We start from the raw sequence: 17,512 nt of genomic DNA on the forward strand, positions 1-17,512 counted from the left end.
TTGATCTATTCACGCATTAATCGTGCGTTATAACAGCTGTGAGGGGTCTTCACAGGCGGGCATCCCCGTCAGGAAAGTGATGAAGAGTTCAGCCCCTCCCACCTGTAGCCTATCTGCGTTACGTCACAGTAGAAAGTAGTTCCGACCGATCCGGTTGGTCCGCGGACGATGGCGTCACAGTAGACTTTATTGGTTAAGAGCGATCCTGAGAAGTGGGGACTTCAAGACGGAGAGGAAGTTTCGTTCAATCTGATTGGTTGAGCCACAGCCTGTGGGTGATGACCTCACGAGTAGCAGCTTGGGCGAATCTGATTGGCTCCAACGGACCTCCCGGGTGATGACGTCACGGCGGAATCTAACCCCAGGGAGCTCCGGCGAACGTGATTGGCCAAGCCTGAGCCTGCGGAACTTCAAAGCCAGAGTGGAGCTACAACTGTGGCGAGGTGGGCGGCAAACATCAGTGCAGCGTGTAGAGCTGAAAAACAGGCGAGTTAACTCATAAATGCAAAGCTATTCTCAAACGCGGACACGTCTGGGATGGCAACTTCACTTCTAGGGGTGAGTGAGAGTTGTTTACTTCGCTCTGCTTGAAGGGTTTAGACGAGGCTGTGCATGTTAAAAAGTTGGAAGCGAAGACGTTTATCATTTAAGGAAGAAGCGACTTCTGCTCTTATCCCAACGAGTTCCTTAGGAAAATAAACGATACTAACACAAGTGACACTCGTTTTCTCCTGCCTTCCCTCCAGGAAGAGCCAAAGTTTGGATCCACTCCTCTAGCCATGCTGGCCGCCACCTGTAACAAAATCGGGAGCGCGAGCCCCTCGCCGGCGCTCTCGGACGGCACGGCGTTCGCCAAAGGCTTCCATCCGTGGAGACGCAGCGGCGCTGGAGGCGGCTGCGGTGCTGGAGGCGTCGGCCTCGCGGCTGGCTTGGTGCGCGCGGACTCCTCTTCCTCCTCCTCCTCGTCGCCGTTCATCGCGAGCGGCTCTCCCGCCGCGTCCAGCGCCTTCTCCCTGACCGCGAGCACCGGCGGCGTCGTCGGAGGCGCGTCGGCGAGCCCCTTCGCCAACGACTACTCGGCGTTCCAGACGTCGTCAGTGTCTTCGAGCGCGAGCTCGCCGGAACCCGCCTTCCACCTCTCCAAGGTGCACGCGCCTGTGGACGGCCTGCAGGGGATCTACCCGCGCATGAGCGTGGCGCACCCGTACGACTCTTGGTTCAAGTCGGCGCAGATGGGGGACGCGGTCGGCGGCGCGTGCGCTGGAGCGAGCGCGGCCGGAGCGGCGGCGTGGTGGGACGTGGGTCCGGCGACGTGGATCGACGTGCAGGGCGCGAGCGGCGCCGCCTCGGCGCTCCAGACGTCGCTGCACCATTCGCCGCTGGGCGCCTACGGCTCGGACTACACGGCCTTGGGTCACGCGGCATTCGGCACCGGCCCGTCGCCGCCGCCGCACCTTCTGGCCGGCGGGCAGCACGTGATGGACGGATTCAAAACTGTGCTTCCGGCCTCGTACCCAGACACGAGCGCCGCTGCCGCGAGCGCGTCGCCCGCGCTCCCGCTGGCCGGTTCGCCGCGCTCGTCCGCGCGCCGCTACTCGGGCCGGGCCACGTGCGACTGCCCTAACTGCCAGGAGGCCGAGCGGCTGGGGCCGGCAGGCGCGAGCCTGCGCCGCAAGGGCCTGCACAGCTGCCACATCCCGGGCTGTGGCAAAGTCTACGGCAAGACGTCGCACCTCAAGGCGCACCTGCGCTGGCACACGGGCGAGCGGCCCTTCGTGTGCAACTGGCTGTTCTGCGGCAAACGCTTCACGCGCTCCGACGAGCTGCAGCGGCACCTGCGCACGCACACCGGCGAGAAGCGCTTCGCGTGCCCCGTGTGCGGCAAGCGCTTCATGCGCAGCGACCACCTCAGCAAGCACGTGAAGACGCACAGCGCGGGCGGCGCCGAGGCCGGAGCTCAGGGCGGCGCGTGCAAGAAGGGCAGCGACAGCGAGAGCGAGCAGAGCGCGCCGGGCAGCCCCGCGTGCCGCAGCCCCGAGCACGCGGGCACCGTGAACGGCCACGGCTCCACCATCAGCAGGACTGCGTAAAGAGAGAGAGAGAGAGAGAGAGAGAGAGAGAGAGAGAGAGAGAGAAACATTGCACATGGAAAACGGACACGAGCGCCGGGAGACGCGCAGCAAAACCCACACTGATGAATCCCGCGGTGCTGAACGGACAATATCGGAGTGAATGGTGTTAAATTCACTACAGTTCAGATTGCTGGACTTGACTGAATTCATTCTTTAAGTGCTGAATTCGCTCTAAAAGTGTTCAGTATTTCCGTTTAATGTGTTGCATCAACAATTCAAAGTGCTAAATTAACTCAGACAGAGCTGTACAAACAAAAGTGCTATTAATCTTTAAATGTTTAATGTTGGACTTAACGCACAAAAATGGGTTGCATAAACTCTTAACGTGCTGAATTATCCCTCAAATACTGAATTAATACTTAAAATGTTGAATAAACACAAACAGTCGAGTTGTATAAACTCTTAAAGTGCTGAATTGTCTTTTAAAGTTTTAAATTAATACTTAAAACCTTTAATTTACGCTTAAAATGCTAAATAAACAGCCCCTAAAGTGCTGAATTATCACTTAGATATTTAATTAATACTTAAAATGTTTAATTTAGGCTTCAAATGTTGAATAAACACAAACAGTCGAATTGTATAAACTCTTAAAGTGCTGAATTAATACTTAAAATGTTTAATTTACGCTTAAGATGTTGAATAAACACAAACAGTCCAGTTGTATAAACTCAGTGTTATTATCCCGTACAGTGCTGAGTTGATCCTTAAAATGTTTAATTTTACGCTTAAAATATTAAAATTAACCCACAAAATGGGTAGCATAAACTCTTAAAGTGCTGAACTATCACTCAGATACTAAATTACTACTTAAAATGTTTAATTTACCTTTAAAATGTTTAATAAATACAAACAATCGAGTTGTGCAAACCCTTAAAGTGCTGAATTATCACTGAGTTAATGCTTAAATGTTTCATTTTATGCTTAAAACGTTGAATTAATACAAACGGAGTTACCTAAAGGCCTGAATGTTCAGTCACAGTACTGATATAATATTTAAAATGTTTAATTTTACGCTTAACATTTGAGTTGCATAAACTCTTAAAGTGCTGAATTATGACTTACAGTGCTGAATTAATACGTAAACACTTTAATGTGACGCGCAAAATATTGAACTAACACACAAAACACGAGTTGCATAAACCTTTACAGTGTTGAATTATGACTCACAGTGCCGAATGAACACAAACGGAGTTGGATCAACTCCTGAATTATCACTTTCAGTGATTATTTTAAGCTTAAAGCGTTGCATTCACTCAGCGTGTTCGTAACTGGGGCGACTATGAAGGCTGTAGATATTAGTTCAGCACTTTCAGCGCTTTCAGAGCGAATTCAGCGCTGCCGGTTCTCATGAATCCACAGTGTACGTGTTAATGCAACACGGCGAGTGTTCACTCCGCTCTGTGCAGTGAAAGAGGGACAATTTGTAACATTCCTACATAAACGAGCTCCTACAGTCCGTCTCCAGCTGTGGAGTGAACTTTGGGGATTTGTCTGCGCGCTGGAACAAAGGAAAAGTGGTTTGGGACTCTCTCCGCGTTAAAGCAAAGGCTGTGGTCAGTTCCTGTGGAAAGGTACGAAACGTGTGACGTGACTAGGGAAAGAAAGTTCACGTTAAAGGGCAATTCCACCATTTTTTTTTAAGTTTCTGTATAGTTAATTCACTGAGATGTAAACAAAGTTATTCAAAGTACTTTGGACTGTGGAGAAACTTTTCTTTACAGTGGTGCTGATGGGAACCAGGGGTCGCCATGACTACAACACAAACATAGCTATTTATTTACTATCCAAAACCATCAGTGAGCCTACACGTGAGTTTTTTTAATGTTGGTGATGATAAAAGGGTATTAAATCCGGAAAGATTTCATTTCTTTGGGGACTATTTTACCTCACAGTGTATCCCTCCGCCACGAACGGCTTTTAAAAATATGCCTTTTAGGCTAAATCTTTACTATCTGAAAACAGTGTCTTAGGCATCAAGCATACAATGTAGGGACTTTCTATGAGGGAGCTTTTAGAGGTGGACGTCTGGTTCCTATCACGACCGGTGTGGGCAGTTCTGACTCAGTTTCTCTAGACCAGAGCATTTCACGCTAAACCACTCTGAATGACTTGTCTTCGTCTTAGCCATTTAATTATGCACGAAATTTGCAAAATTGGGTGGAGTTCCCCTTTAAATTAGCCAGTACGTCTCAGGTGTATTCAGAAACGAAAAGTGTGGATCAGAGACTCTGAGCAGTGGCCACTTCTACGGAGCCATACAGCCTAAGACGCTTCACTAAAATAATGATGATGATGATGTTTTTATGTTTACACTGTATTTCGGAGTTTACCATGAAATGTCTTAATTGATTGAGTTCTATTGAGGCACTTTACTCTCCCTGTGTGCGCGCGAGCAGCGGGTTCCCCAAAAGCAGGGGGAGTCCACTTTCAGACGACGCTGAAGTGATGGTGGGCCCTGTCAACGTCCTCTTACTGTTCTAAAGGGTCCAGTCGTTCCCGGTGTGGTCCTGTACTGTAGTTTAATCCTCTCCGTGGATGGACGTAGTTGACTGTGTGTGAGAGCGCGGCGGACTCAACACGTGTACATACTCGCGCTCTCTCCGCTTTATTTATCCACCAGTTTGTGCTTTGAAGTCTATCAGAGTCGCACTTTGAATTTATATTTATGATTTTAGCATAGAGGCATTTCGATCAGGTTCTTAATCTTTATTGTTTTTGTTATTGTTTTTTTTTTCCTCTCTCTTTTTTTTAATTTAATCTTTTGGTTTTATTTAATTGCGCATGCGTGTTTGCATTTACTGACTATTGATTTTAAGGTTTAATTCCTCACAATAAAGTCAGATTGGGTTTGACTACGAGCACAACTGTTTTTATTTTTTGACTCCTGAAGGAAATGTGTTTCTATACATTTTTCAAAATATGTGTCAACTTTGTGAGTGAGATATTTCCATAAAATAAATCCGTAAATGTTACTATTGCATACACTTCATATACATCTATGTCTTTCAACATATGTATATATATATATATATATATATATATATATATATATATATATATATGTTGAAAGACATCTGTAGATGAAATGTATTTCCACATATCTATCTATCTATCTATCTATCTATCTATCTATCTATCTATCTATCGCTGTTGTCGGAAGAAAACCTCGTATCTCCAAAATAGTAACTTTACAGGAGAAGGAAAAAATCTACTTTACTTTTAATGTAAGTCAGTGGAACCAGACATTTTTCCAAGTCACTTCTTTTAGTCCATTCATCATGAAATTCACACACAATGTAAAGAGCAACTCACAAACTTTCAAAGTGCTTTCAAATTATATCAAAAACTGAAAAACAACAAAAATGGAGATACGTCCGCGCGTTTTTCTTCCTAAAACAGCGATATATATATATATATATATATATATATATATATATATATATATATATATATATATATATATATAACACACACACACACACACATGTATATATATATATATATATATATATATATATATATATATATATATATATATCTAACATAAATTTTACTATTGCATACACTTTATTTCTTTATTTACATGCGTGCATATCGTTCAATATTAAGGTACCGTTAAATATATTTAGCACATATAGTTATATATATATATAAGGGGCCAAAGGACGAGCTCAGCTAATAAACATCTATTAAATTTAATTAAACCAAAATAAATTAAATTCTTCCATATAGCTGCATAACATTGAACCGTTTTATTCTGAAAAACTTATTTTAAGACTTTTCCGCATGTTTACATAGAAATAGTCGTGTAGTTCGTACTATATGCGTCGTAATGAAGCAAAGGTTTCTTTATAATGCTGATCTTTCTTCTGACGCAGAAATTAATTTGAGGCGTAAATATAGTAAATTTCAAAATAAGAGTCTATGAAGCAGCCCATGCAATTTGTTTGTCATATTTCATTTAATATAACAAAGACACGATACAAACCCAAAACATCCACAAGCGTTTGATGATTGACTCTAAAAGTGGTCGATCAGCCAAAGACGTGTTCGGTGTCTGAAGTTGGCTTCTTTAGTTTTATACCAGGCTAATGTAGCTGATGCAGATTTAATATAATAAGATCGTTTATCATATCAAATCTTCTATTAATTTAGCCTCATAGCTCCGATGCAAAACTACAGTCTTTAAAAGGAGGGTTCTTCAAGAGTTCTTTAATAAAGACAATGGTCCTGTAAAGAACCAAGAATACTCAAAGAACCATTTGATGCTTTGCATGGTGAAATAGTTCATGGATATTGTGTTGTGGTTCTTTATAGAACCTTTTTGAAAATGGTCCTATATAGAACCAAAAGGGATCTTCTGTTGTCAGAAGCTTGGCATAAGCTTAAACAATAGCAGAACTCTTCTTGGTGGTATATAGAACCATTTTCAAAAAGGTTCTATATAGAACCACAACACGTTCTCCATCAATCTGAAAAGCAATTTCATCATCCAAAGAATCATTTAAGCATGGAACTCATGGTTCTAAAAAGAAGAACCATCTTTTTTTAAGAGTGTAAAAACATTTATACACCAATAACAATGTCTTTGCTGAAGACTACATTTGAGGTAAAGAGGGAGATTATGTAAATTAGAGTTTTATGCTGGACCATTTCCTCACTGAGGACAGTTGTCTGCTGGAACTGATGGAAAAAAGTCAAAACGCAAACTTTTCTGAGGCGTCCTCTTCCTTTCCATGTGCATTTAGTGCCCCCTAGTGGCGCAGCAATCTGGCCACAATACCTAGCAGTCCGGAGGTATGAAGAGTTCAAATCCATACAGAAGCAAAAGTGAATTAATGACTCAAGCCACTAAAAGCTAACGCGAGAAATACAGTGTCACGTAAGCCCCCCATCCCCTCCTCCCCTGGGGTCTCTATATAACTGAAGTGGAACTTTGCAGGCTCTGTACATCTCTTTGGGGGATCCCTTTGGGCTAAAACTATAGGCCTAATGCTAAACTGAGAGGCAGCACCACAATAGTCCAGAAAGAAATTAAACCAAAAACTAAGTATGATGGACTTAATGTAACCAAAAGCAAAACTACTTGTCTTAAAAATGCACTTGTTTAGAGTAAAGGATGAAATTAATGATATAAAAGTAAACATATTATCATTTAAAAATGCTCAGTCCAAAGTCAGAGTGGTCTGATGTGAAACGCTCCAAACTTACCGAGCTGAAATTGTACACAGTGGTGTTGATGGGAACCAGACATCTGCAGAGTTAAATGGCTTTAATAGCACTCTTTCAGAAAGATATTACACAAAATGAATTACATTATGAATACGCTGCCTGATGTCTGAGACGTTATTTTGTGATGGGTTTGAAATTAAGATTTGAGATTCTTGAGAAAGAAACTTTTGGCCTAACACATAAAAAGCCATCTGGAGCAGAGAGGTACATGTAGGGCATTAAAGGCAAAATAGTCCCCAAAGAAATCATTATTTTACCATCGTCAACATTACATATCAAACTCAGAAGACACATGTATGTTTACTTGTGTTTTTTGATGGTAAATAAAATGGCTATATTGGGCACCAGAAGGTTGCTAATAAGCATTGTTGTGTAATGGTTGAGATATATATAAGGGCAGCACGGTGGCGCAGTGGGTAGCGCTCTTGCCTCACAGTGAGAATGGCCAGGGTTCGATTCCCAGCTGGGCGACCACGGTCATTTCTGTGTGGAGTTTGCATGTTGTCTGCTTGGGTTTCCTCTGGGTACTCCGGTTTCCTCCCACAGTCCAAAAACATGCAGTTAAGCTAAATGGACATGCTAAAATTGCCCCTAGGTGTGAATGTGTCTGTCTGTCTGCCCTGCAATGGACTGGTGACCTGTCCAGGGTGTATCCTGCCTTCTGCCCAACGACAGCTGGGATAGGCTCCAGCACCCCACTGTGACCCAGAAGAATTAGCGGTTAAGATGATGTATGTGTTTATATATATGTTTGTGTGTGTGTGTGTATATATATATATATACACACACAGCTGTCATGAGTCTGTGATGTACATGATCATACGTTTCATCCCTCAACATTCTACAGTCATTGTGCTCTTAAGCAAGGAAGTTAAGCCATTGTCCAGATAAGGTGGCCTTTTTTTTGGCTTCTGTTTGATGCTTTGGGTTCAAGTTTGCACTAATTCACAATATAATAATACATTGAAATAATAATAACAATTGCTTAGATGTAAATAAATGAAAATGTTTTTCTAACATAAACCAGATTTGCTGAAAGTCTAAATGGCTTATTTAAACAATAAATTCTGTGTTAACGACAGACTTGCTATTGTCATATGCTATTTTTAAAGGAATTTTCCGCCCTTTTTTGAAATTAAAGAGTTTAATGTAGTATGTAAGCATCATTAAAGTTTCAGAATGTACCGTTCACTCCAACAGTTTGATTCTTCTATATGTATGTATATATATATATATATATATATATATATATATATGTGTGTACAGGTCATGTACTTATACATGTATATATGTATACATGTACACACACACACACACACACACACACACACACACACACACACACATATATATATATATATATATATATATATATATATATATACATATATGTATAAGACATGATATATGTTAATGAAAATGAACTATAATTGTTGCTGATACGTAAAACCACACAAATAAATGAGGAAAAGATAACAAGAGGCATTAGACAGTATTGAGATTTTTATTGAAAACAATCGCTTTTCACATCAAATGCTGACAGAAAAACAAAAGTGCCATTATTGAATGTAATGCCCAATTGTTCGATGATTTGGCTGCCAAAGATTATCACTGGTTCTGTAGATTATTTAATGGAAAACAATAATCACAGACAGCAGTAAATCCACATTGAGCTGAATTAGTGCTTAAGGCCTATATCTACAATTATTACCACAGCGTATCAAATAGCCCCTCTGGGGTTCTCAGTAACATTCTACAGGACAGCAACGAAACCTCTTCCACCATCAGCGACAAAGAAAAGCAAAAACACAAACTGAAACACTAAGAAACAGAAAGAAATAAATAAACTTTTTTAGTGTTTGGAAGAATGTTTGATGTAAACAGTGGTAAAACTGGTCTACAAGCCACAGGAATGACTGGACTCTCCAGCAGGCCTACGAGGCGCCACTAATATGACAAAGCAGGCCAATGACAGTCTCTATAGTCCATATCTTCGGTTCTGAATCAACTCCTGCTTCGCCTTCTTTCCAGTAAATGGGTCAGTACCATTGCTGGATTTCAGTAGTTTGACATACACAAGTGCAGCTAGCTAGCGTGGTAGTTCACATTGGCAAACAGTCAACACGCTTCTCAAAAATTACACCCAAAGAAAAAAAAAGTACAGTAACCCAGGAGAGGAACACAGGTGCGAGTAACCACAGTAAAATTCCAGTTTCTGGCAGTGCACCTCAGAGTGAAAACGTCATTATTAAGATGGGCAGATTACAGTATGTAACTGCTGTATTTATGACCCATTGTACTTCATACTTTAAGTTCATATGTTTATAAGGAAACTGAGGCAATCTCTGCTGAATGAGGCTTGCTGAAGACCAAAGATATAGTACAGTGCAAAATTCAAAAACCACCCTTCATCTACTTAATTTCCAAACAGTACAGCAAGTTATTCATAATTCAGGAGATATTTGATCAGAGATTTGAATCATATAAGATAATCGACTTGCATAAAGAAGGAGGAAGTTAAATGAAAATTAGAAAAAAATAGGAGTTTCCAAAACAAACTCAAAAAATTAATAAAGCTACAGAGAAAATGGGACTCCTGACAACCACCCGGAAGACCTGGTAGACACCAAAACTACCCCCATCAGATAAACAGCACTGAAAGATTTCATCTTTGAGAGAGAGGAGAAAATCAAGCTGCTTCAGATCTGAAACAATCCATATCCATCCTTCCACTGTGAGAAGACAACTCAGCGCTATGGGTCTGAAAGGATGTGTAGCTGTTCAAGAAGTCCTCACTGAGAAAACGAGACAGACACCTCAAACAAAGATGCTGCTGGTGTTCTCAGGACTGACCACCCCAGAGTCCAGACCTCAACACCACTGAATTTGGGATTATTCAGATGATGAGAAGCAGTGTAACTAACTTCCATCAATTGTTGATACTGTTTTTAGTTTAGTGCGTTTCTGCTTTTATAAAGTAACTTAAAAGCTGTTCTGACAGTATATCACGTAAACAAGGGTGGTCTCTGACTCACATAGCACTGTGCAAAAAATTCTTGGATAACTTTTCTAGGTCATGCCCAAACTGGCAACTAGATGGCAGCAGAATCCCAAGCAAGAAGGGAGTGGTTCCAAGTTGAGGTCTTTCATGGCTACGGCAGAGTAGTGTGGGCTCTTCAACAAAAACGTAGTGTTCCATTTCATTAAACTGAGGCTAAATAAAACATAAATAAAACGTACCAAACACTCAGACACTCGCACATAAATAAAAACTACAGTACCTTCACCTACCACACAGAGGCCAAACAGAACAGGACGCAGAGGTGAACTGTCCACTTTCAGTTCGCTTAACCAACCTAACCTGGAGAGGTTAAAGCTGCTGTCAGGAGAGGCTGCAAACGGCTGACCAGGTTTTTGGTCAAGCTACAAACTCATGCTTCAAGACAAAGCATAAACTATGTTTACTGCGCTTTGTGTTAGTAGAGTCAGCTAGTTCTGGGACAGCCGCAGCACTGTTTCAGCATTCCTGACCGAGGGCTTGGGGTGTGTTCGGACAGTCCTCGTAAACTGGTACATTTGTGAATTTCCGAGCATGCCACAGATTGTGTTCCAAGAGCTGATAAAGTAAACGCAAGTAAACGCATGGAACTTGCTTAAGTTGACTAGTTGCAAAGTGCACCAGCACATTTAATGTATTTTTACAAAAAAATACATGATTGTATGATTGTAAAATTGAAGGGAATTTCTGCCAATTAAAAAAAAATGTCTATGTAACTCCATCATTAAGATACTGGCTTATATCAAGGGGAAGTCCACCATTTTTTCAAAATTCGTGTATAATTAAATGGTTGAGACAAAGTCATTCAGAGTGGTTTGGTGTGAAATGCTCTGTTGTAGAGAAACTTGCCAAGTCTGAATTGTTCACAGTGGTGGAGACGGGAACCAGATGTCCAAAGAGATTAATGCCTCTAAAAGCTCCCTCAAAGAAATCTACTGCATGAAATATATGAATGAATATATGAATGGTGTATGAATATGATCGCAATAGTTGTGACATTAGCTTTTGGCTTAAAATGCAATTTTTCAAATATTATTTATTCAAAACGTATTTCAGTTTAACATTAGCAACTTTACTATATTTGTGTTGTAGACATCATGACCCCTGGTTCCCATTCGGTTGTGTGCATTTTGTTATAAGGACCATCCAAACACACTATTACCCCACATGAACCATATTAGCGAAGATTAAAAAGGATGGACATGAAAGGTTCTCCAGACTTAATGCCTAATATCTACTGAGCATGGATTTACGTTACTATGGTCCACTGTCCAAGCATGTTAGCCCTGTAAATAATATCATTCCTCTTCTCACCCGAGTGGCCGCAGGAGAGAAGAGCTGAAATGCCGTCCGATGCAACAGAACATAACCCAAAATTAAATTACCCTATCAGAAGAAGAAAACGACATCCACAGAAGAATGAAGTGTGCTTGTGAAAACATATGTGCATTAATTCACTTATTGCTCTCGCTCGTCCTTCTCTTCTCATTCATCCTTTCATGGCCAGATGTCGTTCAGAGGCATCTTGGGAACGTGGACATGCATCTCCATGGGGAGCTCGGGGAGGCAGTCCCGTCTGTAGGTTATCGTCTTCTCGTTGGCGGTGGGTGCGTATGATGAATTCTGTTAAAAATACAGTGGATATGATAACAAAGCACATACATAAAACTAAGAGCAAAAAGCATGCAGTGTCAAATACATGCTGCCTGTCAAACACTTAGGGACACAGCTTTTTAAAATGTCTCTAAAAAATGTTTTCATTGTGGTTTTGCAAAAAAAAAATTGACATATTACATAGAAAGTTGTTTAAATCTTGCTATTTTTGTCGCACATCCCTCCGGCTCTAATGCTTCTATGAACTCCATCTCCCAGAATCCTCTGGGAGATCACATGCCTACTGACCTTCCACAGCACTCCAATCATCATTTTCACTCACTCCAATACTAATCTGGTTTACCTGTTCTTGATGTCACATAACTAGAGGTAGTTAGTATAAAGCCCAGGCTTTCAGACTACTTTCCTTGTGAGGTATTGTTTCTGCTGGTGAGAACTACTGAGCATTTTTCTGATAGCCTTTTGTGATATTCTGACCTTTTCTTTGATCCTCTGACTTTGTCTTTTTGTCTTTGCCCTTTTGGATCTGGTTGCCTGGTTATGTTTGTCCTTTGTTGTATTTCGACCTTAGACCTTGATTTGACTATTGCCTGTTCGCCGATGCTGAGTTGAGCCAAACCCCACAACAATAAAGCCTTATTTTTCATTTTTATCATGAGCGTCTGACTGGTTCGGTTTCGTTACAACTTTGAAGTGTTTAAATAGTTATTATTCATAGAAAATAATAATAATTATTATTATATAAAAAAACAATTGATTGGATGAAATCTGTATTTCATACTAAGGAAGACGTTTTGATGAACAAGGAGCTGAGGGCTGAAGCTAAACATACCCAAAAAATTCCCACATAGCTGCAAAACATACAACATTTTTGTATACTTTTTCACTTAATTGAAAAGCAATACTGAAAACTACATCAGATAGAAAGCAATGTGTCCCCAAACTTTTGACAGGCAGTGTGCCCAGAGAGTGAGAGTTTTTTATGGATATTTATCAACATCCAAACTTTATATCAACTTTTTTGAAACAAAAGAGTTTGATGTGAACATACTATACAATCCCCAGTCCAGACACTCCATACAGTGAAAATAAGCTGCATAAATCCAGCTGTTCTGGATTACTTATTTTTATGATGTCACAACATCCACATCTACATTTGTCCGCCTAATCAGCCAACAGCGGTTTAGCCCTGCTCATTCACGCTGAAGGAGTGCACTTTTTGAACGATGCCCAATACAGCGCAGCCAATCAGCACAGAGATCATTTACATGTATCAGCCTTAAAGGCACAGTAACAAAACCAGCCTGTTAAATTCTATGGCTGGAAAATGACCATGTAAAAATGAATAACAACTGTTTTGGTGCATAAAACCAGACAAATGTAATGAGTTGAAAAAATGTAAATACAACAAAGATATACGATATCAGCCCTTTAAGATTAATAGTCGAATAATAATCCCAGAGTTTATGGGGTTAAAAGAAACCGCAGACATGAACTCATGCTAACTGTTCCCATCACTCACTCACACATACATACACAGAATAAATTACCTTATTGTTGTCTTCATACTGCTCACTGTCTTTTACCCTCCGTGACCAGCCTTTGTTCCAGAGGAGCAGACGGATGACAGCCAGGATGCCCAGGCCCAGCACCACAGTGAGGAGGAAGACGCTGAGAAAGGTCTTAAAGTACCGCTGGCTCGACATACACTCTGAAGAAATGTAGAGAACCAAAACCAGAGTCAGACCTAACAGAGTCATATCAAATGTACACGCTAACATGGCAAAACAAAAGTGAAATCTAGCAGGCTCAGTTGTTATTAGCACGTTAGCATTTTGATCAGCTATTCCAGGGGTGCTTAAACCTGGTCCTGGAGATCTACCACCCTGAAGAGTTTAGCTCCAACCCTAATCTAACACACCTTATCCATGTAATGAAGGTCTTCAAGGACATCTGACCACTAGAGCCAGGTGTGCTGGATCTGAACTCTCCAGGGTGGTAGATCGCCAGAACCAGGATTGAGCACCCCTGAGCTATTCCTTTCAATTCCTTCTTTCTTTCTCCTCAAATTTAATTACAGTCTGTGCAAAAGTCAGAGACCACTGTTTTATTTAATTTCCTGTCAAAACAGCAATGAAGTACAAATAATCCATTTTTCAGTGTAAGAAAAAGCCTCAGCTAAATAAAATGTCTATTTTTTTCAGTATTTATTATGTCCGCTCTGTCTTTGTTTCCATTGTATTCAGATGACTCACTTTCAGTTTTTCAAAGAAATCTGCAGGAATATTTTTCCACACCTCCAAAGTTCAGTCTTAGAAGCTGGTTGAATTTTCTGCTTTTTGTGATTCAAGTAATCCCAAACACATTCAGTGAGGCTGAAGTCTGGACTAGGCTTCAGCCTCACTGAATGCTTTGTTGTATAGTTGTATAACACACCCTTTATTTTCTGTTTGTCTGATGGGGACAGTTTTGGTGTTCTACCTGGTCTGTCTACACTGATTAAAAAGCCACAATGGGCGCAGAAAATGGACAAACAGACTGATTCCAGAGAGGCAAATGAGTTAGCCAAGGCTGCATACTATCACCAGAACATATAATGAGAGAAGCAGGACTGGAGGAATCATGAACAAGCCATTCAGATGCTTAAAGACCCAATCTATCCATGCGATTGCCAGGAGTCAGAAATTATTTAGTGGTGCTTAATAATAATAATAATAATAATAATAATAATAATAATAATAATAATAATAACCAGGTTTTGCATGGTTGTTAAGAGTCCCATCTTCTTTGTATCTTTGTAACTCCAGTCCTGCTTCTCTCATTATATGTTCTGATGATATTATGCAGCCTTGGCTAACTCCTTTGCCACTGGGGAATCAGTCTGTTTGTCCATTTTCTGTCCCGACTGCGGCTTGTTGATCAGTGTAGACAAGACCTGGTAGACCACCGAAACTGTCCCCATGAGATAAACAGAAACTAAAAGGTGCGTACCCGTTAAGAAGCAGGACTGGAGGAATCATGAACAAGTCATTCAGATGCTTGAAGACCCAAAGAGAAGAGAGGATATTCTAGAGAAGCACTATATGATCGCAAGGAGTCAGAAATGACTTGATGGTGGTTAACCCTTGTGTGATGTTCAGGTCTGTGGGACCCGTTTTCAATGTTTACCAAAAGAAAAAATGATGTGATTTATTATTATTTCAACCTCAGATTCTTTGGCTTTTGCTCATTTTCTGTGAAGAACACATAAAATAACACATTTATAATGACGTCACACTGTTCACCCCCCACACATTTTTATTACACGTGGTGTTGGGTGAACCCTCGGGGAATAACAGTGTGGAGGTGCTGTGTCTCTTCACTCTGTTCTCCTCCTACATGGCCTGCTGTTAGTGTGTGTGTGTGTGTGTGTGTTTGTATATGTGTGCGAGTGTGTGAGGATGGACAACATGGACAGGCTGCTGACTGGCTACAGCTGCTACAGGTGCTGCGCTGGACACTTGTGATATTTTGAACATCTGGTATTTTTACATAAATCGTTATGGCTGTAATGATTAAAAAAACAATAATGCAGTGGATCCACCAGACCACTGAGTAACAAACACACCAACACCACACAAGTGTTAATAATAATAATAATAATAATAATAATAATAATAATAACAACAACAACAACAACAACAACAACCAGGTTTTGCACGGTTGTTAAGAGTCCCATTTTCTCTTTATCTTTTAAACTCCAGTTTTTCACTTTTTTCACTTTAACTTTCACCTCCATTATGCAAGTGTATTATCTAATGTCCTCAGAAATACCTCCCGAAAAATTAATAACTTAACCATTTTGACTGGAAATTAAACAAATGAAGGGTGGTCTCTGCACAGTACTGGGGATAACATACCACATCTGAAACTAAGGAGATGATTTAGTTACAGTGACCCATCTTGGTACAGATGAGTTTCAAATAAAATCATTCAACTGAAGTCAATAAAGGACAAATGAGCGCCAGAACTGAAAAAAATCCATTCACAAACACATTAATCAAGCAGATGTTTACATTAGCTTCAGTGAAGACATCAGCAACAGCTGGAGAGCGAAGCCCCGCGGGCTTAGCGCCGACATGAAAGCTGGCTGGATAGGCCTTAAATACAGCTGTAAACCAGAGCAAGGTGAGATCCAGCCATTTTTTAGATCTGAAGCCTCTGTTCCCTGCACATTCCCGATTGTGAAATCCAGTAGGCTTGGCACCGGGCCACCAATCCAAGTACAAAGAGGCTAAAGTACTGTATTGACATTTCAGCGTGTTGCCATGGCGATCTGGCAGTGGAGACAGGGAGAAGGACGCTGAGGAAGGCAAGGGGAGCGAGGAAGAGGGGAACAGGGATGCACACATGCACACAATGGCCTACACTGTTTCCAAAACTCAAACCGGGGGTGTGGGGTGCGGTCGCTATGACATTTGCGAGAAGTGAGTTTGTGGGTGAAGAGAGAACATGAGTGACACCAAGAAAGAAGAATAAGCATAACAGCTAAAGAAGTGATGCTAAACTAGAACAATTAACTCCTTAAAAGTGACGGTTCAAACAAAAATCTGTCACACTTTCCCCCAAACTGTGATGTAGCTGATCAGCCAAGACATGTTTGGTGTCAGAAGTTTGCTTACAGCACTTAGTCACCCATTTAGCACTGAGCAACTACAGCCACGCAGTCAGGGGAAGATTGAAAGAGTGTCTTGAAATCTGATTGGCCACCCCAGTGGCCCCATGTCGTTTTTCAGTTTAAATGTTCTGGTCAGACGCAGCTGTGCTCTGCCCACACATACATAGTCAGAAGTTTCACTTGCAAGACTAAACGCAGCTCAACTGTGATGGCGTTTTCAAGTATGACTGATATAAAAACCACCACAACAATGTTTGATCAGTACCATTGTTTTTCAAAGGGCAATTCCACCAATTTGTCAAATTTTCTGCATAATTCAGTCATTCAGATGTTATTCAGAGTGGTTTGATGTGAAAGGGTTCATTGGGGTGTGATAGGAGGACCATGAGTTGTGATGTGTACAATGCAAATACAGCCATTTTATGCATCACCAGTGAACCTACATGTGTCATCAATGACTTGGAAAAAGTCTGGTTCCACTGACTTAAATTAAAAGTAAAGTAGGTTGATCATGATAAAATAGTGGTATATCTGAGATTTATTTTGCCTCAAAGCACCTTGCTTGTACCTCTCTGCCAGTGAAGCTTTTAAAATATATGTTTTAGTCCAAAAGCTTATCTCAAACAATGTCTCTTTCATAACCACTGCATCTGATGATGTTCTGCGAGGAGCTTTTAGAGGTGGACATCAGAACAATTCTGACTCAATAAGTTTCTCTAGAATTGAGCATTTCCAACCAAACCACTTTGAATGACTTTGTTTACATCTTAATTTAATTACGCAGAAATCTTTCTTTTGCTTCATGGTTTATTGTACATA

At 41.1% G+C, this 17,512-nt stretch overlaps 2 protein-coding genes across 2 annotated transcripts in view; one reads left to right on the top strand and one right to left on the bottom strand.

Annotated features, from left to right (window-relative positions):
* Positions 1–436: 436 nt before the first annotated feature.
* On the top strand, positions 437–4,221 carry sp8a (sp8 transcription factor a). Its single transcript, XM_036567552.1, has 2 exons — positions 437–558; positions 747–4,221. The coding sequence occupies exons 1-2, from the start codon at positions 538–540 to the stop codon at positions 2,088–2,090; spliced, it is 1,365 nt and encodes a 454-aa protein (XP_036423445.1). The 5' UTR covers positions 437–537; the 3' UTR covers positions 2,091–4,221.
* Positions 4,222–10,089: 5,868 nt separating this feature from the next.
* itgb8 (integrin, beta 8) overlaps positions 10,090–17,512 on the bottom strand; it is a 39,390-nt gene continuing 31,967 nt past the window's right edge. The window contains exons 15-16 of the mRNA XM_036567553.1: positions 13,587–13,747; positions 10,090–12,045 (exon numbers count right to left, since the gene is read on the bottom strand). Of these exons, the coding sequence (XP_036423446.1) occupies positions 11,920–12,045; positions 13,587–13,747 (287 nt within the window). The 3' untranslated portion in view covers positions 10,090–11,919. The remainder of the gene's footprint in view (positions 12,046–13,586; positions 13,748–17,512) is intronic.

This window comes from Colossoma macropomum, unplaced genomic scaffold (assembly GCF_904425465.1).
Source record: "Colossoma macropomum unplaced genomic scaffold, Colossoma_macropomum, whole genome shotgun sequence".
Taxonomy (NCBI): Eukaryota; Metazoa; Chordata; class Actinopteri; order Characiformes; family Serrasalmidae; genus Colossoma; species Colossoma macropomum.

Bases quoted from the DNA above. Each gene is read 5' to 3' on its own strand.
- sp8a (XM_036567552.1), top strand. From the start codon at position 538: ATGGCAACTTCACTTCTAGGG. The intron at 559-746 runs GTGAGTGAGAGT...CCTTCCCTCCAG, and splicing joins TGGCAACTTCACTTCTAGGG to GAAGAGCCAAAGTTTGGATC.